Below are 25,052 nucleotides of genomic sequence, written 5' to 3'. Positions count from 1 at the left end.
GTTTCCTTTGAACAACCTTGGATCTGGCACAATGTTACAAGTGAATTAAATATAAAAACAAAAACAAACAAAAAAAAACAACAAAAATCTGTGTGAACGTACATATATATATATATGAGTTGTACAGTTTAAGCATACAAAAACTGCATAGCTGCTAGATAGTTATGCATGCAGAACATCAGAGCTGGTTTTTGGCTGCTTAATTATGCTCAAGTACACGGAAGTCTTTAATTATATTATCACATGGCTGTTTTTTCAATGCCATCTTATGTATAGAGCTTCCTCAGATCTAAAACACAAATGGGTATTTAAAAGATTTGGAGATTGTGTAATTAAAGACTGGAAATTGCTTGTTTGGTAACTGGACAAGTTCTGCTGTTGGCCATTTGTGCAAGTTTAACTTCCTAGAAAAAATATGTCCTAGAAATTGTTAAAAAGATGCAGAGAGCTGGCTTCTGGATGTTGTTTGTCTTTCTGGGGGAACTGGTCAGGAGCGTGTCTGACATTTTCACCTGGGAGCCTTCATGAAGCAGAGCAGAAGCAGAGTGTTTCTTTTCTCCACAGCGTCCAGGAGATGTTCAGATGTCTTATCCTCCCCTGGCCACACACACGCTACCCCTCGAGATCACTTGTCCCCAGGAGTTGGTTTTCACCTAGTTTTGGAGTACTCAGTGTCTCTTCTTATATGTGCATTTTCCCAGCAGCCCTGTGAAGCAGCAAAGGATACTTTCTAGCTAGCGGTCTGTGGTGTAAGGAGAATTAACCCCGAGGAACATGGAGGAAGGCTGAGCTAGAGCTTTTGGTCATACCCTGACCGGTGATTGTCGTCCCTCTCATCCTGTGAACGTGGGGCGGATGACCAACACGTGTGGAGGCCAGCCATGCAAACCATGGTTGGTTGCAATTTGTCTTCCAGGTGATGTTAATATAGAGATTGCATTACTTCTCACAAAAAAACTCAATTGCATGCATACCAATGCATATATATATTATTTTTTTCCCTGCCAAAGTTCTTGTCTGACCTGCTGCTGACGGAGACCTAGCTGGCATGAGGCACTGCAGTGGGCCAGTGCCCTTGGTAAAAGGTTGCTTAGCATGATCCTTTATGCATGATGTGATAGAAAGTTATGCGTACCACTGTAGATGTTTATAGTACTTGGATTGCGTGTTAGTCCAAATAGAGAGTAAGCCTAGGAGCTTTTTGGCCAAGAAGAAACCTAAGTGGTAGAAAAAAAACGTGATGAATCCCTTGGAGAAGTTGTGGACTCTGCTGAGGGTGGAAAGCCCTTGCAGAGAGATCTGGACAGATTGGAGAGCTGGGCGATCACCAACCGCATGAAGTTTAACAAGAGCAAGTGGCGGGTCCTGCGTCTGGGACGGGGCAACCCTGGCTATACGTACAGACTGGGCGACGAGACGCTGGAGAGCAGCCCCGCAGAGAGGGATCTGGGGGTTGTGGTTGACAGCAAGTTGAATATGAGCTGGCAGTGTGCCCTGGCAGCCAGGAGGGCCAACTGTATCCTGGGGTGCACCAAGCACGGCATCGCTAGTCGGTCGAGGGAAGGGATTGTCCCGCTCTACTCTGCGCTGGTGCGGCCTCACCTCGAGTACTGTGTGCAGTTCTGGGCACCACAGCACAAAAAGGACGTGAAACTGTTGGAGAGTGTCCAGAGGAGGGTGACGAAGATGGTGAAGGGCTTAGAGGGGAAGACATATGAGGAGCGGCTGAGGTCACTTGGCCTGTTCAGCCTGGAGAAGAGGAGGCTGAGGGGGGACCTCATTGCAGTCTACAACTTGATCGCAAGGGGGAGAGGAGAGGCAGGCGCCAGTCTTTTCTCTTTAGTCACCAGTGATAGGACCCACGGGAATGGTGTCAAGCTGAGGCAGGGGAGGTTTAGGCTAGACATCAGGAAGAGGTTCTTCACCGAAAGGGTGGTCGCACACTGGAACAGGCTACCCCGTGAAGTAGTCACTGCACCAAGCCTGTTGGTGTTTAAGAAGCAATTGGACTGTTAAGCAATTAGTCACATGGTCTAAAATTTTGGTAGACCTGTGTGGTGCCAGGAGTTGGACTTGATGATCCTTATGGGTCCCTTCCAACTCGGGATATTCTACAATTCTATGATTCCTTGGTTCAGCTGCACATGTTCTGCATACAGCAATGTTTCTCTTTGCAAGTCATGTACTGAATTTGAAAATTAGCGTGATGGAAACAAGGGAGCTAAATTATGGCTTCATCATTAGCTGTCACTCTATTAGATCAGGGGAGAAAAGAAACCAGAAAACTCAAGGTACAAGTACCAGCATCACAGGCGGCAGGACATCATGTTCTCCCCCAGGCAGGAGTCAGCCTATGCTGTTCGTGTCAGAGCACAGAGATAACAAAAGGATCAAGGGGTGCAAGCAGTTTGCAGCACTGGGAACTCCTGACAGCGTTATAATGAAGGGTGGGTTGATATGGCAGTGAAGTTTTTTGTGCTTTTACACAAGCAAAAATCAAGATGAAGTCATTTGAGTTAACGGAACTGTGTTACTGTCAAACTTGTTGGCCCAGGAGGAACGTGTTGAAAGCAGTCATGATTGGGGCCTGGAAAAGGATAGTCTGATAAAGCAGAAGGGAATTTGCTGAAATTTTCCCATGTGGTTTCAAGCAGGTTTTCCTCAAGCAGGTTTCAAGGTGGTTTCCGCCCTTGAGGGAGCTGATGTTCCATGAAGCATCATGAAGTGGGGCTGCAGGAGGAACTGCTCGAAAAAGCTTAGCAGAGTGGCCCCTGTCTCGCCTTGCTTCAGGGCAAATGTCCTTCCTGCACACATGGTGTCTGCTTTTCTGATTGTTTGTCTTGGTCCCCTTTTTCTCTCCCCCCAGAGTAACCCTAGCAGCCACATCTGCTTTGTGCAGAAGCAGCATTCGGCATTCCTCGGGTCCATGTTAGGATGGTGTAGGATGAAGAAAATACTTTATGGTGATCTTTTCAGACGTGCTGAAATCTGTGCAGTACATTCAGGTTTTTAAGCAGCTTTTCTGTCTGATGATTAATATTTTGCTGGCAATATTGGTGTGTTGCTTGTGCACCTGGATTGTGTTCAGTATCTGGTGTCCACCACCTCAGCTTCCTGAAGCGGCTTATTTCAGGTTGGATTAAGGTACAGGTAACTTCATTTGGGAAATCCGAATTAGCATTTTCAGATAGACTTTTGAGACAACTGGATTGGCATACTTCCTAAGCTATTTTTTCCATTTAGTTCACATTAGTACAAACAGCTCAATCACCAGGATGACGAATTGCCCAGGAGTGGATAGATCTGAGGGCCGACGACAGAGGACGATAACGGGCCACTCGCCCACTGCTGCTCTATCTCCAGTGAAGTTTCACTCTCAGCCCACGTCCAGGTGGATCAGAAATCCACCCCCACAGCTGCAAATATCAGCAACTATGTCAGAACCAAATTAACAATGTCGAGTTGAAATAACCATTTAGATCCTTCTTTCTTTAAGTTTGGTGAAGCTGAAGCTAAGTAGTTAACTGGGATATCCTACATTATCTAGTAGTTACTTTGAGAAACATTCATGTACAGAATTTTTGTAACTTTTCTCTAACTGTTGACTTGTTTTTGATCTTTGACATCACTTCAGCTGACATTCATGCAGCTGATATCCATATACAGTAATAGAGCTGGAATATTCTGATGAGCCCATCTCATCCATCTCGTGCAACCAAACTGAACAAAATTCTACCTGTAGCGCTCAAGGCTGATGAACTAAATGGTCTTTAAAAACCTCTGATTATGGAAACTGCAACCACCCAAGCTACCTAATTCCAGTGCTTTGTTCTCCTTCCAGCTAATGATCTTTCCTAATGTCTGTTTTTTAAGCCATAGCTGCTTGTCCAACCAGTGTAGGAGTATTCCTCCTCCTTTGCAGCGGCACTATAGGTGATGTTTGGCATGGTTTGTATTTAGCATCTAAGTGTCTTGCTTATTGCACAGTACAGAGAAATTTGTTGGACAAAAAGTTTGTATTTTACAGAACAGACATGTTTCATTATGGATGAAGGATGAATCTTGGTACATCCTTCATTTCAAAGGCAAGAGATGCTGAAGAACACTATGAAGCAGAGGAAAATGAAGGTGTAGTTAGAAACTTTCTTCTTGGTGGTGTGACTGAAGTACCGCATATCTGCTGTGCTACTTGGTATGTCACTGATAAGAGAGGCTCACCCGCCATCCCTTTTGACAACAGCACAGACAGATCTGTCCATCTGAGATGAAGTGGGAATGGATATGAGTGTAAATCAGCCTTCCTCTTTTTTTAAGGCTGGATGTTCAACAAAAGATTCCTCCAAAGGTCTCAGTGAGTCCAGATATATGTGTTGGAGTTGTGCTTGTTTTTTGTGTTTTTGTGGTTCATGTTCTGGTTTGTATTTTTTTAACTGGGCCAGAAATAGCATCATAACTGATGTTGCTGTGGTAATGGCACTTACAGCAATGTGTGGAGGTGCCGAAGAAACGTTTTTCATTGGGACAACCACAAGGTTTATTTCTTTTTTTTTTCCTCCCCCCCTCTAGTAATTGTTTTAATATTATAAGTTGCTATGCTCATTTATCACCGAAATCATTATTAATGAGTGCTCTTTTTCTTTGTCACGTCTCCATGGCAACCGGGTGACATGTTTGAGTAGAATTATCTGTTTCCAGATGGAGATCTTCATTCATAAGATTTGCTCACTGAGAATTTTTCCAGCACATTCAACTTAAAAATTCTTCTTTCATTACCCTTCTAAAGAGTTGTGTCAGAGGTGTTGCTGCTTTCTAGTTTATATCCCGTGATGTTTTTTATGGTGGACGTTATGCTGGAAAATATTTCTGGTTTTAATTTGTGGTTCATTTATGTTGATTTTCTTTTGACTCCATTGGGCTGCATTTCTTCAATGCAGTATTTGTCGTGGCAGCCCTGTAAGCCTGTTCCTCTCCCATTTGAATTATTGCTACTCCACGTTTTTGTATAATAAACCACACACTGGAAGACAGTACTCGATTTTTACTTCTGTACATGAAAGAAGCATAAAGATTTATTTCCCTTTATACGTGATGTACTACACTCTGAATGATAGTGTCCTAAATTTTTGTTCATGTTCACTGCTTGATGTTTAGTTTTGAACATGAAAGAAGCATGAAGATACTGCATTTTGTCCATTTTAATGTAAAACTGTATTTAGGAAAAAGAAAAAGATATGGCTGGTTAGCAAGATAAAGCAAGGTAAATATGCACAGAACTCTATAATTTCATTTATTGTGAACTTCATATAATTTTAAAGGTCTTGTTCATTGTCAGATTTGATTGAGATCAGGTAGGGCCTAATTAACGCTTCAGAATGTCTCTGGATTGGCTTCTGATCACTCAGACCAACATATCTCAAAATGCTGTATTTACTGTAGCAGAAGTCAAAAAGTAAAAAATCAGAAGGTGAGTTTAGCATCCTTTACTTCTTCAATTGCAGATGCACCCTTACCTGATCAAGCAAAACCTGGTGAGCATTTTTCACAGAATCACAGAATGCTTGAATTTGGAAGGGACCTTCAGAGGTCATCTAGTCCAACCCCCCTGCTCAAGCAGGGTCGCCTAGAGATACAGGATGGCATGCAGGCGGGTTTTGAGTATCTCCAAAGAAGGAGACTCCACAACCTCTCTCTCTGGGCAGCATGTTACAGTGCTCTGTCACCCAAATCGTAAAGTTCTTCCTCATATGGCAATGAAACCTCCTGTGGTTCAATTTATACCCATTACCCCTTGTCCTATGACTGGCCACCACTGAGAAGAAATTGGGCCCATCCTCTTTACATTGTTCCCTCAGGTGTTTGTAGAGGCTGATAAGATCACCTCTCAATCTCCTCTTCTCTAGGCTAAACAGGCCCAGCTCGCTTAGTCTTTCCTCATAGGACAGATGCTTCAATCCCTTAATCATCTTTGTGGCTCTACGGTGGATCCTCTCTAGAAGTTCTGCATCCCTCTTGTACTGGGGAGCCCAGGACTGCACACAGTGCTCCAGGTGTGGCCTCACCAGAGCTGAGGAGAGGGAGAGGATCACCTCTCTTGACTTGCTGTCCACACTCCTCCTGATGCAGGCTAGGATCCCATTGTCCTTCTTGGCCACAAGGGCACACTGTGGGCTCATGGTTAACTTGTTGTCCACCACGACCCCGAAGTCTTTTTCCTCAAAGCTGCTCTCCAGCAGGTCAGCCCCCAACCTTTACTGGTGCCTGGGGTTGTTCCTCCCCAGGTGCAGGACCCTGCACTTGCCCTCGTTGAACCTCATGAGGTTCCCCTCCACCCAACTATCCAGCCTGCCCACGCCCCTCTGAATGGCCAAATTTTTACTAAATACTGAAGGGAATACTGAAAGTGCTGCCTTTAGGGAGAGCATCAAAGGCCATTTCTCCAACCTGTCTTTAATCTAATTTTCATATTCATTTAAAGCCATTAATGACGTATACCCCGTGACACGCTTCTGGGTGCTTTGTCAGTTGCTTAAACGTCCAATCTTTAGCATTTACTCTGCTCTCATCCTGACAGTAACTTCAGAGCAAGAACAGTCTCTTAAATACATCAGGATTCATGGCTTCTGAACACCCCATCTTACATACATGTATATCTTATCTAGAGAAGATAAATGTAATTGTCACCTGGTCTAAAAGTTTATACATAGCTCTGTCCTCCTAATAATAATATGATGCAAGACTTGTCTTCTCCAACTGCGTAATTGAATTTTATTGGTCTATTTAGTGTATGTGAAGTAGGGGATGTTGTCCCATCCGCAGTGTTAGGTGTCAGACTCATTTCTTCTCTGTTTCACCAACTAGCGATGTCCCACCTAGCTAAACTGTTTAGCACCACCTTCTCCTCCTCCTTTGCACCTCTTTGGTTGCCAAAAGACTCATTACAATCAGTGTTAAAGGGCTGGGAGAGTGCAAAATATTGACCAGTCCCCTTGCTTTCAGAGCTTGTTCTGCATTTTCCATGTCAGATCCCTGCTTGAATAGATTTGTGAAGGGCTCATAAAAATGAAGAGGTTTTATGGGTTAGCTTGATTCAGGAAAAAGAAGGAAGTTCAACATGAACATGAAGGACGAAGCTTCTGTCAGTGAGCTCTATAAATGCCAAAGGGAGACCTGCAAGCAAAATTTAGTGTTTCTCATCAGATAGCAGGAAGGTTTCAGATATAGACATCAGCATTTTAGCTGGGGTTTAGGCAGTTCTGGCATTGAAGCAGCCTAGTTCAAAGGCCATTGGAATTAATTAGAGATGGGTATTTTCATAGAATCATTAAAGTTGGAAAAGACCTCCAAGATCATCTGGTCCAACCGTACCCCTGCCACCAATATCACCCAGTAAGCCATGTCCCTAAACATTTTTCCTTGGTGAATTGGGTGGTTTGACAAGTGGATGTTTCTAGCAGTCCCTCACCATACCTAGGAAGCTGTAGGGTTTATAGTCAGCTGGATAGTCCTCCTTTTTCTTGCACTGACAGTATAATTACTTAGCTGTTTTTTCCCTTTGAAAGTGGAATCATAGCTATTTATACCTACCTCCAACAAGTGACTACTCAGTATGAGAAAATGATGCCAATATATTGTATTTATGCTCAATATTTTGAGGAAAATATTTTGCCTGTGATAGGAAATTACGATAGCTTGTGAGTAATGATACTGCTTCAAACTTAACAATGCTGATCATTTCATGTGTTCATGATGCAGCACTTGTTCGTGGTCCTGGCCTTGCTTCTTGCGTTATTCCTGAAGTTAAGTTGATCGCTTGCTTTCTGCAGGCCACTGTTGTGTTTGCTTGTCATTGGTGTGTGCACCTCTTGCTCAAAACTCGTGGGTTTGATGGCGTTGCTAGCTGCTTGGCACTCCTGCCTGTTAATCATTTATTTAGGCACTGAGGTATGAGTGTTGGACATTCAGCCTGCCGCTTCCTTTATGTGCCTCATCCCTCCAGAGGTTGTCTCTTGGCTTTTAAGGTAGGTTGTCAGCTTAGATTTTGGCAAATTTACATTGCTTTTGGAGATACGGGTAGAGATTTCTAATGCCCCAATCCATACTATATAGTTGAGCTATGGCATTAAGTTCGTAAGACACTTTCTATTAAAAGACTAACTTTACTAATGTTCACAGAGGCAGGTGTCTTCCACTTTGACCTCCTGATTATTTTTATTTGTACCGGGGCTTGGAGCAACCTGGTCTAGTGGGAGATGTCCCTGCCCATGGCAGGGGGTTGGAACCAGATGGTCTGTAAGGTCCCTTCCAACCCAAGCCAGTCTGTGATCCTCTTAAAGGGAAGACAGACTTCTCTGGAGTAAGACTTCCTAGCTGACATGTTTTTTTCAAGTTATCCCAAAAAATGTAATGAAAAATGACTTTTATTTTTGGAAGCTTTCTTGCTGCTGAGTGTGTCAGGCCTTAATTGTACCAGGCATATGCACTTCTGCCGGTCCCAAGGATGGAGGAAGAGTCACGCTGTCTGCACTGCACCACACAGATAATTGAGTAGCTGTTGTATTGATAAGTAAAGTACTGGGGAAAAACACTTTTGCTGACTAATGCTGTTAGTCAGCTGTGGAAATTATACAAGAAATTTTTTAAATGTCCTGTGTCTACCTCATAATCCTTCCCCTTGCCTGGCGTAACTCTGTCCACAATTTCTCTAACATCTGGCCTCTTTACAAACCCCAGACGATTCATGAAGTTCTCTGCTGAAGAACTTCATTAGCCCATTAAAAGCAGCCTGGATTTGTAAGTAGCAATACTGCAATAATTACAGGAGTGTGGCCAAGATGGTGGGGATGAATATTTGGAGGCCAGGTTCCAGCATGCCTACTGCTCAGGTACCTGAACAGCAGTGCCCCTCGGGACTGGTGGCAGTCAGCTAGAGAAGAAATCCAGAATTAAGCTGCCAGCCAGAGCTTCCTTCCCATCTTACCTCCATCCTATAGAACTGCATCAAACTTTCATACAAAAAGCTGATTATACCAGTTATCAAACATGGCCTCATTGGTGCCCTTGCTACATGCACCAAGAAAGAACGTGCTTCATGTGGCCCCATACGTGCAGTCCGCACAGGGTGGTCTGCTGCCCGGGCAGGCGCTCAGTGTTGAGTTACAGTAAGTCACTTGGGATAGGCAGGAGACACCTTGCAGAAGTTATTTTTGCCCCTGAACATCAGGACCTCCATGCCTTGCTTATTCTTTACAAGGCTGGGTTGCTCGTTCCTCTCAGCTTGTCTTTTTGAGTTGATGTGGACGAGCCGCAGGTTGTGCAAACTTCCTTCGCTCCATTTTCTCTGTCTCATCTGTTCCCTTATTCAAATCCATAAATGCCACTGTGGGAGCTGTGTGCTTCTTCTACGTGTGGGTTTCATTGCTAATCACAACAGAGATCACTGAAGGAGTGAGGAGAATATAAGTTAGATATTGCAGTCAATCAAGTACTTCTAATTCTCGGGCTTTATTGTGTTCAGCCTTTTAGGTTTTATGAATTGTCATCTCCTGACTACCTAAATTCCATTTAAAAAAAAGAAAAAAAGTTCAGCAAACAAGTTCACATTTACCAATCTAATGATTCTTAATTCGTAGTTCTTAATATTCTTCTAATATGTTTTAAGTTCTTGCATCTGTTTTGGGTCTCTGCATCTGAGTTGCTACTATTTGATAAATTTGCAATTTTATTTAAACTCTATAATAATCTTAAAAAGATAGATATGTACTAGGCCAAATGCAGCGTTTATCTTTAAAAAAAAAAAATTAAAAAGGCTTATATAACGTATACTACCTGATTAATAGTTTCCTCAAAACAAGCTTCCTTCTAAATTATTTAATTTTTTTGTTTGTTTGTTTATTTAAATACAATAGACCCAGAAAAATCCATTTGTGTTTTGTTTTTCCCTTAGCAAGTAAGATAAATTGCTTGAAAACCCAAAGAAAAATAATGAAGTTTGGATGGTTTCTTTTCATTTGCCCAGGTTTCACCTTTTATTCCCAGTGTATTCTCATTTCATTTTGCATTAATATGTTTACATACGGTAAAATGCCAGTTTCCTTTCCACGTAGTATATCCTGATGGGAGGAAAGGGGCTCCAGAGCTCTGGACGTCTTTCCTATGGGCTCGCTTGCTCCAAAGGTAACCGGAGCAAAAAGCTGTCAGAGCAGCTGAGAAACGGCGCTGTTGGTGCTGCAAGCTCGAGGCTCGAGGGAAAGGAAGAGAAGAATTTCTTTTCCCCAAATCCTTGGGAATTTGGGAATGTCATGTCCTACTAAAGAAAAACCCATTGTTCCAGCTTTGAGTGATGCTGTTTGCATCCTATGGCGTAGCATCCATACGTAAAATAGCATTACAGGACTGACACCAGAGCTGGAATTCAGTATTTGAAAAGCTGCAATGTCTAGCTGATAAATAGTAAGGGCAAGCCGGGAGTCTTACTTTTCTTATTCCTTATTTTCATGCTGGATTTCTCTCTGGGTATCGTTCATGTGCAGAAGAAATGGTTGTGGTGGGGAGTGGGGAGACGAGGATAGTCAGCATGCTGCCTCTTCTCCAGAAATCCTCATGTGACTGGCACTGGGTACCTTTTGCTTTAACTCTATTAAAATAGTGCAGGAAAAAGAATGTAAAAAGATGCTGTGTTTGGGGGTGTTTTTTTCTTTTTTTTTCCAGATTATAACCTATTTTTTAAATTGCCTTCATCAGCGTTGCTTGATTTATCAGTGCAAAGAACATACGTGAGCAGCCTCCTCTGCGTACCATACATTGCTTACTTGCCCACTGATAGTAAAAAACTAGGGAGGCTGCAGTAGCAGAGAGTTTGCTTGTATTAAGACATATTATACAGAAAACTAGGGAGGTTGAAAAGAGTTTGTCCTGCCATATTCCCAGTACCCACTGTTCACAGTACCAAGGCTATTCCAGCCGAGAGAGCTGCCCACCCATTTCTGGAGGCTAGAACAACTTTCTTGGTATCAGTCCCATTTAAGCCTTTGAAACTGTATACCTGTGGTTTTTTGTTGCCTTGTTGAATTAGGGTCTTTTCTAGTCAGCTGTTTTGGGTTTAGTTTCTTTTTTTTTTATTTTTTATTTTTCCCCAGCTGCTGAACTACACTGGTTCAAAACTTTTTTTTTCTTTTTTTTTTTCTTGGTGCTCAGATGAGTATAGGATCAAACCAGTGGAAGAGGTCAAATACATGAAAAATGGGGGAGAAGATGATCAGAAAATAGCAGCCAGGAACCAAGAAAACTTGGTAAGGATTGAACTTATCACTTCTTTAATGAAATAACATGGCTCTGCTTTTGTAATGAACTATGCAATATGCAGCACATTGAGACTGCAGCTTACACACAGCAAGAGGATTTTCCTGAAAATGTCATACCTGTCTGTGAAGCTCACATAGACAGTGCGAAATACTACTTTTTCTCATGCTTGTCTTTCTGAATTAGGCTCTACTTGATCTTGGAGGGAGTGCTTCCAAGATTATACTCACCTCCTTTGCAGATATAAATATACCCGGTTTGAAATGTCTGTGTCTATATTGCAAATGAGCTGGTAGTAAAACAGCAGTGCCCTGCCATTAATAAAATGACCTACTTAAGTAGACATTATTTGCTCTGTGCCTCGTGGTTTTACATATTTTAAAATTCACAGTTCACGATAGCAAAAGCAATATATTCATAACAGAGCAGTCGCAAAAATCATTCTGCACATTTTGTGTCTTCCCTGACTTAAGCAACTTGCTGGCTCACAGTTCTGCTGTCAGGGAGGAAATCTCAGGTAAACTCAGTGCTGCTAGAAATAGCTGGGGTGCTGTTGAGGTGGCTCAAATTGTGGCTGAGTCACGTGAAAGGACTTCTGAGAAATGCCACCTCTATTCTAAAACTGGAGGAATGTAGATTTTGTAATTGGTTAGCTGGGGCTTCACCCAGTTTAATTTTTTGAGGACACTTCACAGTGATAATAGTTGTGTGTGAAGTTTCAGATCTGGTTCCCCTCACTCATCACAGCTTTCTTCATATAGGATTGTTTTTCTTCCTCCCCCTGTCAGTAGGACCAAAGGGGGAATGTAATTAGCAACCACTGAACATAATTCAGTGGACCTATGACCATTATCACCAGCTCAAGATTAGCTTTTGCTATGACTGGACAGCTGTCCAAAAATCCACCATGAATTTGTCTTTTGTTGAAGATGTGTGGAGGAGCGTAATAGAGCTGCGGGCAACCTGGATGTGCTTTCCTTCCCTCTTCTAGATGCACGTGCTTGCAGTACAAAACAACCACACATGCCTTCCTGCTCTAAACAGCAGACTTTATTTGCTGTGTGCTGTCCCAGCCTAGGTCCTGGAGTGAAGGTTGAGCAGCACACAGCACCGTTTCTGCTTTGCTTTCCATGTGCCTTGGCTACTTGCAGTTTTGCATTGTTGATGCTCCAGTGAGGACACACCTTCTTCAGCTTGCAGCAGGATGCTGGGGATATTTTAGTGAAACACTGCTGAGAACATCGCCTTTTCTAGCAGCATCCGCAGTGCCCTCAGCATTACTGCAGTTTAAGCATGTTTGTTTTGAACTGGGAGAAGTGGGACTGCAAGAATTTTTGCTCCTTTTAGAGACCCTAGTGCTTTGTTGGTAAACAGGAGAGAGAAAAAAAAAAGAAAAAAAAAAAGGAAGAATGATCACAATACGTATTTTTGGTAAAAGTAGAAGAAGCCTAGCAATTTAATTTTTCTTTTTCTCCTTTTTTTTTTTTTTTTTTTACTTTCTGCTGCACTTAGAGTACTGGCAGAAGGTAAAATACCACTTGCATGAGAACCAGGAAGAGTTCGGGAAAGCATAGGTCTGCTGAAGTGACACAGCAGATACAGATATTTTGCACTTTGATTGGTTTCTGCATTCTTGCAGCACTTAAGTGTTAGTCTGATTCAATTTAGCAAGAGACATTGCTACAGCACAGTGCTTATTGTTTTATTGTTGATGGGTCATGCTTGATGGGAGCAGGGGGTTGGTGGAAAGTATAACTTAATGTAGGGCTGGAGGGCTAATATAGCTCTCTTGTCTGTCATATCTGTTGGGAGAAAAAGCAACAGTAATGCAAGAAAGCCTTCAATCAGACTGCTTGTATATACTTTAAAACAAAAACCCTCTTGCACGCCAAAAAGACTTTATTTTCCTTTTCCTCATCTTACTATAGGGAGATTACACTGGCTGTAAATGTATGCAGCTTAATCCTGGGAATTGTGAGGTCCTCGTCATTCCTGGATTTTTAAGTGGGTTTCACTGCTCGAGTTCTCCCAAGTAAGCACATTTAGCTCACTGCTTAGAGGATGGGTTAAGCTACCCATCACTCAGGCTTTACTTTTCTTAACGTGAAAAGTTGGCAAGCACTTACATAATCCTGTCTTCTCATCAGACATTTCCAGGCAACAGAAATTGTCAGAACAAGAAACGGCGGTGGGAGAATCATCCAGCCCTTTTCCCTCCTCCCTTGTTCCTTAATCCCACGTTTTGTTTATTGTTGCAGGGCTGCTAATTCACATCTCCTTCAGAGATGGGACCAGGATGAAATGCATAACCCACATGTCGTTACAGTCTTCAGTCAGTTCCCTGGGAACTGCTTCTCTCAGGGTTATCGTACCCTCTGGTACTTTGTCCTTAAATGTCCTTGAATCTGAATGTTACTCGGATGACAGCAAATTTTTGGCCCTGTTACAAGCATGTCTCAGAATTACCTATCCTCCTTTTTGAAGTGTTTTAAAGGCTGGCTTGAAAAAAAGAAATCTGTGCTTAGGTGAAAATAAAACTGCTTCCCTTACACTTGAGGCTCTTTGATGAGGTGCTGTCCCGTGGGGAGCTGGCACCGCTGTGGGTATCGCTGGGAGAAATGAAGCCCCATCACTGGTCGCTGTCTTCTCAGCGTCCACCTGAGGTTAATCAGGGCTCAAAACTGGCTCAACGCTGACACTAAAGCAGAAATACTCCAAAAACATACCGACAGCAGGAATGGCTGTGCTAGGGCTGTGTGCCAGGCGAAGCAGAAGATGCTCCATGTGAAGAAATTCTCTGGCAGAATGAAAGGCCTCATCGAATTTTAATGTAGGCTCTTGGCAGAAAAAAACCTAAAAGAATAAGAAAAGCCAAGCTTGTTTCAGATTCTGTCAAATAATGATTCACTGCTTTACCCAGGTTGGTTTTGCTGTTCTGTGCTTGCTGTCAGATGTTTCAGCTCCTGGTTTTAGTCCTGGTGTCTAGACACAGGAGGGCTGCCCGTGGTGCTTCATGGGGCCAAGGACCACTGGGGCCAGGGGACGGTGGCTGTCTCTTCGCTTGCCAGAGTTAAGCTCCAGCATCTTCCCTGACCTGCATGCGTTTCCCCCCTGGGAGCCCCGATGGGTTGCTTATGCAGTACTGAAAAGGGTTGCAGGCTTTTAGGATCACTATAATCCAAACCAAAGGGTTTTACCAGCTGATGAGTGTCTTACTCAGCAGATCTGGGATTTTTTTTTTTTTTTTTTTTTTTTTTTTTTTTTTTTTTTTTTTTTTTTTTTTTTTGCTTTACCAGCAAGCAAAAGCTGATCGTGGCTAGTAACATACATCACATGCCTGGGCGAAGAACACTTTGAAGAAAAACACTTTGAAGAACTAAAATGCAAAAAATCAGTAATATTAATATTTTAAAAGGCTCAATCTATTCTAAAAGATACCTGCTACAAGCAGGAATAAGTAATAAATTTTTACCTTCTCTAAAGACCTATTAATTTTTGTTTAGAAGGGACTTACTGTTTAGTTCTTCAACATCATGTTAAATATACAAAGCACAATCACAACAGTCTATTTAACATTCATCACAGGACTAATTTCATTGTCCTCATTTCCATCCACTCAGAACACCGTTGGTTTTCCACTGTAAAATCTTATTGCCAAAAAAGGTAAGATAAGGTGTGTTGTATTCATGCAGTGCTGGAAATTCGATGAGCTGTATCAATTTTCCTTTGAGATGGTTTGCAATAGTACAGATGCCTCTGAAAAATTAGAATATAACATTTTTTGTTAGATGGTTAACTTAATATTTATTCACAGAATCACAGAATCATCTAGGTTGGAAGAGACCTCCAAGATCACCTAGTCCAACCTCTGACCTAACACTAACAAGTCCTCCACTAAACCATATCACTAAGCTCTGCATCTAAACGTCTTTTAAAGACCTTCAGGGATGCCCACTTCCCTGGGCAGCCTATTCCAATGCCTAACAACCATTTCAGTAAAGAATTGTATTGTAGCTCAGTTCTTGGATGTTTTTGTAACTTTTACTAATGGAAATCATTTTCTGGTCTGCAATGCTGCAAAAGGCTACCTATTGGAATTTTTATGCTTTGTTATCCAAACCCTCAAAACAGTTGGGCATAATCCTCTGTTTCGTCCTGGAGCTCAGTAGTGAAATTGCATGTTGGAGCTTGAGATGAATTCCTGCTGGAGCTGGAAGAAAATTACCTCTTTGTGTTTTTCTTGCTATCTCTCACTCCGCCTTTAATAATATGAACAATATTTTGTGTTTTCTTTTCCAATAAGTATAAATTTCCACTCCACTTACCTGCAAATGTCATTTTTGTCAGCTTTGCGTGCACTGTTATTTCCTATGTCTTGAGCTTCTCCAGCCAGCTGCTGTTCTGCATTTATCATTCAGCTTGGTAGTACTTAATATTGCACAACCTCAGTAGCCATCGTTTTGTATTCAGCAGCAGTTGTCATTTTCTGCAGTGATACATTAGAAGTAGACGGTAGTAACCGATAGATGAAGTGTACGAAATTAAAAGCCTGGCAGAAAAGGATTAATGAAGCAACTTTAATAACTATATAAAATGTAACACGTGAAATACTGTGTCTAATATCAATATTTAAATAGGTATGCAAAATATATATTATAGATCCATCAATCAGATAAACATTTTGTGATGTTTGATGCAAATCTGGACAGATGCCTGAATTTCTGATTGATTTAGGAAAATATCATTTTAATTCTATTGCCAAGATCACTGGTCTATATACGTAAAAGAAAGAAGCTAACCATGACTCTCTGTGGTTAAATTTACTGGGGATATTTCTGGTGTTTTCCTTTCTACAAAAGTAAAATACCACAAATGGCTCTGGAAATTTAAGCGTGGTAATCCAATTAATTTGGTATTTTAAAGTGTTTAAATCCACTGCTGCTTATTGTTTCTAGATAAGCTTTGAATTGCTGTGTTTTAAATGTCTAAGTGTGTATGTTAATCATGGTGCTGTTTTAGTACATTGGTAAAGAGCTTTGTAGAAATGAAAGTTACTATCATATTAATGTATACTGTAGTATTAAGATTTCAAGCTGTAAGTTCCCTAATTATTTATTTTAAACCACTTTATAACAAGAGCAGTTCAAAGTACACTATTTCAGGGTGGAATTTGCTCACACTCTGCCTGTCAGGGGAAGGAAACCAGAAATGCCCAGGACCATAGCCCTCCATCCTTAGCAAGAAGAGGATTTTTTGTTTGTTTGTTTTTAAATTTCATCTGCCCTGAAGAGTTAGGCCCTGTGTTAAGCCCCAGGTTACTTGGCTACAGGAGACCCTGTCGTTCTGCGCTGGTGAAGGCAGTTGCATGGGCTTGGTTCATTGTCTGCTGCCAGGGATGGATTCTCGGTGTCTGTCTGCCCAGACAGGAGAGGCTGCTAACTGCTCTGCCTCTTGCTGCCCTATTTTCCCTTCTCCTGTTTGCAGATGTAAAGCCTCAGTTCAACAAAACTCCTGAAGTTGTTTGTGGCTGTTGAGTTGAGACCTGGGCAGGGAGCGACCTGCAAAAGCAGACTGCAAAGTACAGCTTGGGTTGTTCTGGGGGGGAATGAAATTTTATTTTATTTTTTTTGGTTCCTGAGGCATAATAATAATAAAAGTGGGTAGTGCTGGATGAGTTGGTAACATGGCAGGGTTGCTCACAGGCTGCTATACCACTCACCCTTGCTTTGTCAGCATCTCCTATATCCTGGGAGCTGGAAAAGAGAGCAGGGAAGTTGCGGGGTACAAAACAGGGCTACCCCTATCCCCCTCTCCCCCCCCCCCCCCCCGTTTTCCCACAAGTAGAGACATCCACTTTGCCTGGCTGCTGCTGCTGCAGCCAAATCCTCCTATCCCAAGGGAGGTCTGCGCAAACAGGTCAAGCAGGCTGCTTGGAGATGCTCCCATCTGGACTCTTCCTGCTTTGAATTTAAGGAAAAAAACACAGAACAAAAGAAGCCACTACAAAATAAGTAAGTAAATGAAAGGCACGGATTAAAATTTAAAAGTAACTAAATGACGGAGTGACGAACATAAATCCAAGCTCCTTTCTGCTGTAGGTGGCAGGGTTCACACTAGGATAAAGGAGGCAGCGTCCGCCAAGCAAAGTGTCCTTTCCTTCAGGCAGAGCCGCTCTGAGCACTACCTGGACAAAGCAAGTGATGTGCACCACCAAGCAAGAGGAATTTTCCTTTTCACTTTTATGAGGTGATGCCCCCTAAATTCCTGTGGGAGTACATAGTTGCTTATTGGATATGTTTTTCTGCAGTCTTCATTGGTAGAGTCTGGACTGGGGCATTTTGTGCTGCACGTGCTCCCAGTCTGCCTTCTGTTTTCCCCAGGGAAATTAAAATCTTGAAATCACCCTTCAGACTTTTTCAGAGTTTGAAACTCTAAATGAGTGCTGCACTATCGGTACTAAAGAAGAAAGTAATTACACATTTCAATTTTAATGAGTCAGCCTCTCCCAATATTTTTGGAAGAAATGCATTTGAAGCTGATTTGGAAGTGCACAGAAAGGATATTGTTACTAGAGTCTGTTATTTTAAACACCATGCAATTAGCTTTTTTCCATAATGCCTATTTCAGTTAAAATTTGCAGTGATATCCTTCAAAGAATGGCTTCTCCTAATGAATTTATGTCACTTAGCTCATTTCACTTACGGGTCACTGCATATTATATAGAGATCAAAGTAAATGATTGCACTAAGTATTAATATTCTTTTTCCTCTGGATCCCATAACAAATTTGATGTAAGAAGTATTAATTTTTTCTCTAATACCTAACTTCTGAAAATCTAGAAAGCAAGTGGATACTATTAATATTTTAGCAAGTCAGAAATGATATAAAAGCTAAATATGATCCAGATATGTTGTTTCAGACTAGTCTATTTCAGTCTTCACCCTCCAGTAAGTAAACCTGCAGAGTGCTCTGTTGAGAGGTAGAATGAAACATATTCAGAATGTGATTTTAAAATAGAAAGCTTAAAAAATGTAATGGTATTTCTTTCTAAGCATATTAAAATAACAGTGTCCAGAAGCAACGTGTAATTGCAGTCTTACTAATGTTTGCCAGGAAAAAAAATGTGTTAGTCAAGGTCTAATGCCCAAGTGTATGTTTTGCTCTAGATGGGTCAAATATAAATCTCCAGCTCTATGTTTGTGATCCATACGCCATTATTTTCTGCAGCGTTTCCATAGCCATTCGAAAAAGAAGTAGTTAAAAAAAAAATAATAAAAGCAACAGAAACCAAACAACTAATGGCTACGATCCACTTCATATTTTCAGCATTTCAGACCACTCTAGTTCAAACATCTAGGTAAGAAGAGAGGAAATACTTACCTAGTGAAACTTTTATCTCATTTTTATTTTATAATGCCTTGGAATACAAAAATCGCTTGTGAAAGGCTTGTTCTAAACACAAACGGTCTGGGTGCCCAAGCTGCCCTGGCCATTATGCACAGCCTTGGGCAGGTGTCAGGAAGGAGCACGGTTTCAGGACCAGCTGTGGAGGGGTGTGAACAGAAACGTTCACATCAGTTGTGGGAGTTGATTATTTTCTGTATGGGTTGTGTTTTTCCATATTTGTATTATTTCAGTGGGTGGGTTCCTGCCAAGGATGGGTTTTTCTGCTCTGGGGAAGCCGATGCCTTTGCGAGGGCAGATGGGCACAGAGCTGTTTGCCGGCCGGAGCAATTGGCTGCACTCATCAGAAGTCATCTTGGCCAAGGAAGTCCCTTCTCGTGGGAGTCTGACCTGGGAGCTCAGCTGAAGGGCTGAAGAGCTGCAGCTCTTTGGCTGAAACACGTCCATGTGGATGACCACCTTGTCCAGAACTTGTAAACATCAGTGCCTGAAGCCCAAACTGGATGTCTGCTGCGGTGAGCTCTGGCAGCGGCAGCAAGTGGGCACGGTGACATTTATCTGTAGCCTGGAGCATACTGGCCCACCAGCAACACCAAGGATGTGACTGTTTCTCCTGTCCTTTTCATTATCGTTGTCCTTGTGCTGGAAACAATCTACTATATAAGGCTGTGGATATGGCGTGTATGTTTTGGACACACAAATTCAAAGATAATCTCCAGGAGGAGATGTAGAAATGCATGCTGCTCTCTGCAACAGCTTACTGTGCACTTTGCGGCAAGCCTGCTTGCGTCACAGTGCTGCCAACACCAGCCATTTGGAGATGAGTCAGCTGACCAAAATATATAGATTATATATGAAGCTTGCTATTTAAAAGCATCATACAAAACTCTGGAAGCCTTTGGTTCCAGTGTGTCTTCCATGATCGTAAGAGCTAACGCCCCTTTTTTTCTGTTTTTTGGTGTGTTTTTTTTTAGAGCTGAGGTTCTTTTTCTTTGAAAGCTTGAGAGTCTCTAAACATAACTTGAAGAACTGAAGCTTTAAGAGAGATGAGCAATAAGATTTTGAAAGCTGTCAGCAATAGAAGTTCTCCACATCCTCTGTTTTGGTACTAGTTTTTCATTGATTGCCTAATAAGCATTAATTACTAATTCTGCTGTTCTGGAACAGAGAGTAAGACAAGACCAGGCAGAAACAAACACACAGAAATGCCTAAAATCATAAAAAGTCACTAGTGGAGAATAAAGCTGGCAAGTCCAGGCACTGAGGCAATGTTAGCAGCTGTGCCTTCTGCTAGCCCGAGACACACAGGACATTCGCATGTAGGTGTTAGGCAGGTTTGCTCAAACTTTCTGTTCAGGCATAGCACCCCTTCAGTTGAGGCAGTTGTGGAAGAAAATATAGGCCCAGGATTTCTGTATCTGGTGAGATGCTGATTTAATGCTGTTTAAATACATGGAGACAATGGGGAAATATATACATCGATGCTTCATTAGATACTTAACCATGCAACCTTAGTAATCTTTACATTTTAGTTTGAACGCCATACCACACCCTGAAAAGAAAGTTTCAGGCAGCTGAGAGATGGCATGGGCTTTTTAGACTCACACTTGAAATTGAATATATTAATTTTGCTTTGAAGCAAAAATGTCCACTTTTGAATTTTGACAGAGCTTTCCTTCTCTCTGTGTTTTTCCTCCTTTTACTTTTATCCTGTGTTTCTCTGACTAGTGTCATTGCTTGGATCTTCTGGCCTGGAATGCATCTTTAAAGTATTTTCCAGTAGGTGGGAGCTCAGGTTGTTCACACTGAATTATGATGGCTTCACAGAGATACTGAACTCAAATTTAAAGGCAAGGACGGACCATCGCGAAAGGATGGGATTTGTTTGTGTTTTTAGAGAAGATTGCTTATGCTGTCTTCTGAGGTTGATGACAGCTAGTTTTATCTGAAACACAGCGAAGCGGATGACACTTGACAGCTCTCTAGTGTAAAGTGGACCTCACATCCCTGTTAGATGTCTCTCTCGGGAAGAATTTAATGCATCTTCTTGAGTCACAGGCAAGAACTGTGGTGTCTTCTGGGTCCAGCAGAGCTGCTAGGGTAAGTGCGGTCCAGAGCTCCAAAGAGTCCCTCTGCAGCCTTCAGCTTACCTGCTGGCAGTGGTTGAGCAGAAGCACCCTTCCCGTAAGCAGCAAGGCACCCTGAGGTAGAAGGATGGCGTGTGATTACGGGACGTGCACCATAACAGTCATGGGTAGGAACACGTGAGGGTTTCATCCAGCAAAGGTAGCATGCCACGAGTCAGTGTTGTATTCAGCGGTAAATCTGCACAGCGTAGCCAACCACACTCGTCCTCTTGTGGGCCTTGAAAACCAGTTTTGTTGTGGTGCTTTTGACGTCGTTGAGAGCCTGTGTGCTTGCACCCATCAGGGACGGGGCTGTTCTCAGGTATCCATGCTCGGCTTCTCCCTTGGGGTGGCCCTGCTGGCCCTAGCAATGTAGAGCCGTCAGCCAGGCAGGTCAGAGCTTTTGTCACTAACAGTATGTTGTAGCAATGAGATCCATAATCTAGAGAGCAGTTATTTGGAAAAAAAAAAAATCTAACATCTTTTTTTCAAATGAGCATTTTCAGTTTTGAATTTGTGCTTTCTGTAACAATGCCATTGCTCCTGTGTTAAGAGACTAGAACAACAGAAGGTCCCCATCCGCTTTGCACCATGATAGTTTTGAAACACTTGTGTTTTGTCTCCTTTTTTAGGAAAACGATGCAAGTGTTTTCCAATATCCAGTCCACATGAGACTTCCTTCATCACCCAAATTATTTTTGGTTTGTTCCCTTTCTACTCTTCTGGGTTATTTAGTAAGAAAAGCAGTCTACAGTGGAAGATCCAAGAGTGAGGAGTGCTTGCAGGAATACAAATTGTAGCAGGAGAACACTAATTATTTAACTAATCTTCAAAAAGATAATGGCTATTGCACTGAATGAGAATGAACTGATATTGTGTATATTTTAAACATTCACAGCTTTTGCCACTGAGAGAGCAATGTTTTCCACTGCACCTGACAGGCAAATGTACGCTCACGCTGAGCAGGAACATTTTTCACTGCTTCAGCCATTGTTTTATGTTGTCTTGCTTGATATTTTGGTTGTGCTCCATCATGATATGTGAGTGACATCGGTAAATCTTTAAAATCTAAATAGGAGTTTTGCAGAGGAGAAACTGATGGTATTTTAGATGAAATTATTTAAAACTATAGTGGACATTTTTTAGTGTTGGGTGGGGGTTTTTCTTGTATTCTTTGACAGTAACGTGGAGACCATGCAGATAATGGCCTGCCCAGGCATTTTGTCAGCATGGGCTTGCTGGAATGGTGCTGCAGTGGAGGGGTGTTTGCGCCAACAGTAGGCAGAAAACATCCTGATTTAATGATGCCTCCTCTACAGAAAGTGAAGGGGAACTGGAGAGAGCTGCTGGGGAAGCTCGTTAGCTGTTTGACGTCGCTCCGGTTAGCTTTAGGTCTTTCACCATAATTACTGCATGCCTGGGCTGACACTGTGGCAAGTCCAGGTCTCCCTGAAACTGGGAGTGAAAATGTAACTCGCTCCCCTGACTGCAGCAGGAACACAGCGCTTTTTGGGGCCACAGGGAAGGAAAAAACGTTCCTCAACCTGCTTCGGTCCGCCCCATGCTCAGGGTTTGCTCAAAGCCGTGCTGATGCTCACGCTGAGACCGTCACTGTGGAGGCTGCTGGGGCTGCATGAAGCCTCAGGCGGAGAGTTTGGGAGCAGGGAATGGGGAGGAGGGGTGTTGCGAAGGGGGAATTTTCAGCCTTCCGTGGCCGAAGGTGCGGGCTTGTGGTCCTCTTTTCATAGGACTGGCACCGGTCTCCTCGCTGCCAGCACCAGTTGGAGCAAAACTTCCTGTGTCAGGTCTCAGTCTCAATTCGAACTATGAATGCTTCAGCCACACCTGAGAATTAAATGAAGAGCGTCTCCATCTGTACCATACCATGCATGCTTATACTCGCAATGGAAGGGGATCAGCCTGATTTTTTCACTACAGTTAAGCTTTTTACCTTCAGTTGCACCCCTTTGCTTTTGTGGGTAACCAAACCAAGCTAGCTGTACTGCTGCTGGGGCGCAGGCTTATGAAGATATGTGTTGGGGGGGTTCTGCCTTTCAACCAGTGGGCAGGGTGGCACTGCATGGCAGAGGAGGAAAAGACTGGATTGGGAGGAGGGGAATCACTATAGGATGATAACCTTCAAGGGCTTAGGGTTTTTTCAGTAAAAAGGAACAAAAAAAGTCAAGAAAAAATGGTGAAATACATTCTTGTAAAAGCAAACCCTTTTGATATTAAGGAAATGCTGGGCAGATAATTCAGGCTGTTGTGTGTAGGGAGGATGATGCAGTTTGGGATTATACATAGGCACATTATAAAATGAAGCTCCTATGAGGACTCCCACACATGAGTACTTTCTAGTGTAAGTTACTAACTTAGCAAGGCGACAGTGAACTAAGCTAATACACAGCTTACCAAGTTTGTTCTCACCAGGCAGAAAACCTTTTTTTGGTTTAAAATTATTTGCTCATTGCTCTTGCAAGAAAACGTATTCGAGTTCCAATACAGCTCTGCGGTGCTCCGTTTTCATCTCCCACACTCACTCTGCGCTCACCCTGCTTGCTGCGTGCTTCTTCTCACAACTTTATCTGAGACGTAATCTTTCTGTGGGATACCATCAAAGGCAGGCAGCTTTAAGTAAATAAACAAGCTGCCTGATAGTCTATGCATGGGAACGCAAAACCAATGATTTTTAATAATGTAATAATATTCTGTTTGTGTGTATGTGTATGTTTAAATAGCAAATGCAGTTTGTATTGCAGCAGCACCTGAAGGCAGTAGTCAGGAATCAGAATCGGCTTCTCTGTCTCCGAACACAGCATAAAGGAGCCTGACCCCTAAAAGCCCATACGCTACCAGTTCTTCCAAACAGTTTCAAAATGTAATAAAAGTGCACGTTTGCATGTGCTTCCAGGGAAGCAACTCGGGGGTGAGTTTCCAATTCCCAAGGTATAAAATCAAAGGCAAACATTGGAGAGAGTGAGGGCACAGATACAGCAGAGCTTGGTGCACTGCCCTCCTTTCCCGGCGTCTGGATGTACGACCCCACAATGTGGGGGACAATTTGGAGGAGCATGGGAGGGAGCAAGCCTGTCAAGCTGCTGTTTTCCCTTGCTTTTCTTTCCTTTAGCCATTCGGAGAAAGGAGGCTGCTGTGATGGAGAGGAGACTGTCAAAGGGACAGGTAGTGGCAGCAGGAGGATGGTTTCAGGATTTGAGAGATGCTTGGAATGTCCTTCTGCCAGTAAAATGCTGCCTGTTTTCTGGATCTTCCTCTTCTTAGACCTGGGGAGCACACAGTGCTTTGTTGTTTTAGCAGGTCTACCTGAGTTACACATGGAAAATCCTGGCCTTTCAGGTGACTGGGCTCTGAAATGACTGGCTTTACTGGAGTCATTTCATAGTTTTTAGGAATCAAAGGCAAATCATGCTTTATTTTTTATAAGGCCTTGACTGGATGCAGAAATTTAGCAGCTTGTGTATTCATAGGATTTGGTGCTCCCATCCCCGTAAGTCACTCCGTCCTGCCCAGTCAAAAGATTAACATCTGCATGGGAACACTGAAGTAATGCTTACACTGATTTCCTTCCTGGTGAAAACATTTAGCAAGGAAACAGGACTTCAGCCACGCCAGGGAATTGCTGACAGCAGATGTGAGAAGATGGCGGCACCTCTTTCCAAAGCACGGTTTGTTCGCAGCATGTTGTGCATTGAGCTGCTTTTCTGCATCCTCTTTTTTAAAAAAACAAAAGCAACAAAAACAAAAAAAGCAGAAATCTTTTACTGAGCTTATGCTGTGGCACCACATCAGCTAGCATTGCTCAGCCTTGCAGCAATCCCAGCCAGGGCTGGCCGCTGGCCAAGCATTTGCTAGCTGCTGCCTGCCCACGACATGTCCTCTAAGAATAGCCCCAGTGCTCTTTTTTTTTTTTAAAAAAAAAGTAAATAAATAAATAGTTTTAGCAATTGTTGTCTGTATCTGTGCTATAGACATGTGGAGTTTTTCCCCCTGACAGTCCCTTCATTAGGTTGTGTCTGCAGTGAGCCATTGCTAATGCTGAGAAATTTTCGGACTTAGTGGGGTGAGTCAGGGCTCAGCTGTAAATTGGTCATGGGGCAGCAGGGATGCGGATTGTCTGTTAGCAAGAGTCTAGTTTCAACAATTTCAGGAACATGAGCAATTTCTCAGCTAATGCTAATTAGACTCATAACTCTTTCTGAGATGATC

At 42.6% G+C, this 25,052-nt stretch overlaps 1 protein-coding gene across 3 annotated transcripts in view; it reads left to right on the top strand.

Annotated features, from left to right (window-relative positions):
* Positions 1-25,052, top strand: part of C8H1orf21 (chromosome 8 C1orf21 homolog) — a 108,774-nt gene that overhangs the window by 53,417 nt on the left and 30,305 nt on the right. For all 3 annotated transcript variants that reach the window (XM_040566478.1, XM_040566476.1, XM_040566477.1), the window contains exon 3: positions 11,194-11,288. In XM_040566478.1, coding sequence (XP_040422412.1) covers positions 11,194-11,288 — 95 coding nt within the window. The remainder of the gene's footprint in view (positions 1-11,193; positions 11,289-25,052) is intronic.

The sequence above is a fragment of the Cygnus olor genome, chromosome 8 (assembly GCF_009769625.2).
Source record: "Cygnus olor isolate bCygOlo1 chromosome 8, bCygOlo1.pri.v2, whole genome shotgun sequence".
Classification (NCBI taxonomy): Eukaryota; Metazoa; Chordata; class Aves; order Anseriformes; family Anatidae; genus Cygnus; species Cygnus olor.
The sequence above is the reverse complement of the archived record's forward strand: the minus strand, read 5'-3'. Positions and strand labels throughout refer to the sequence as shown.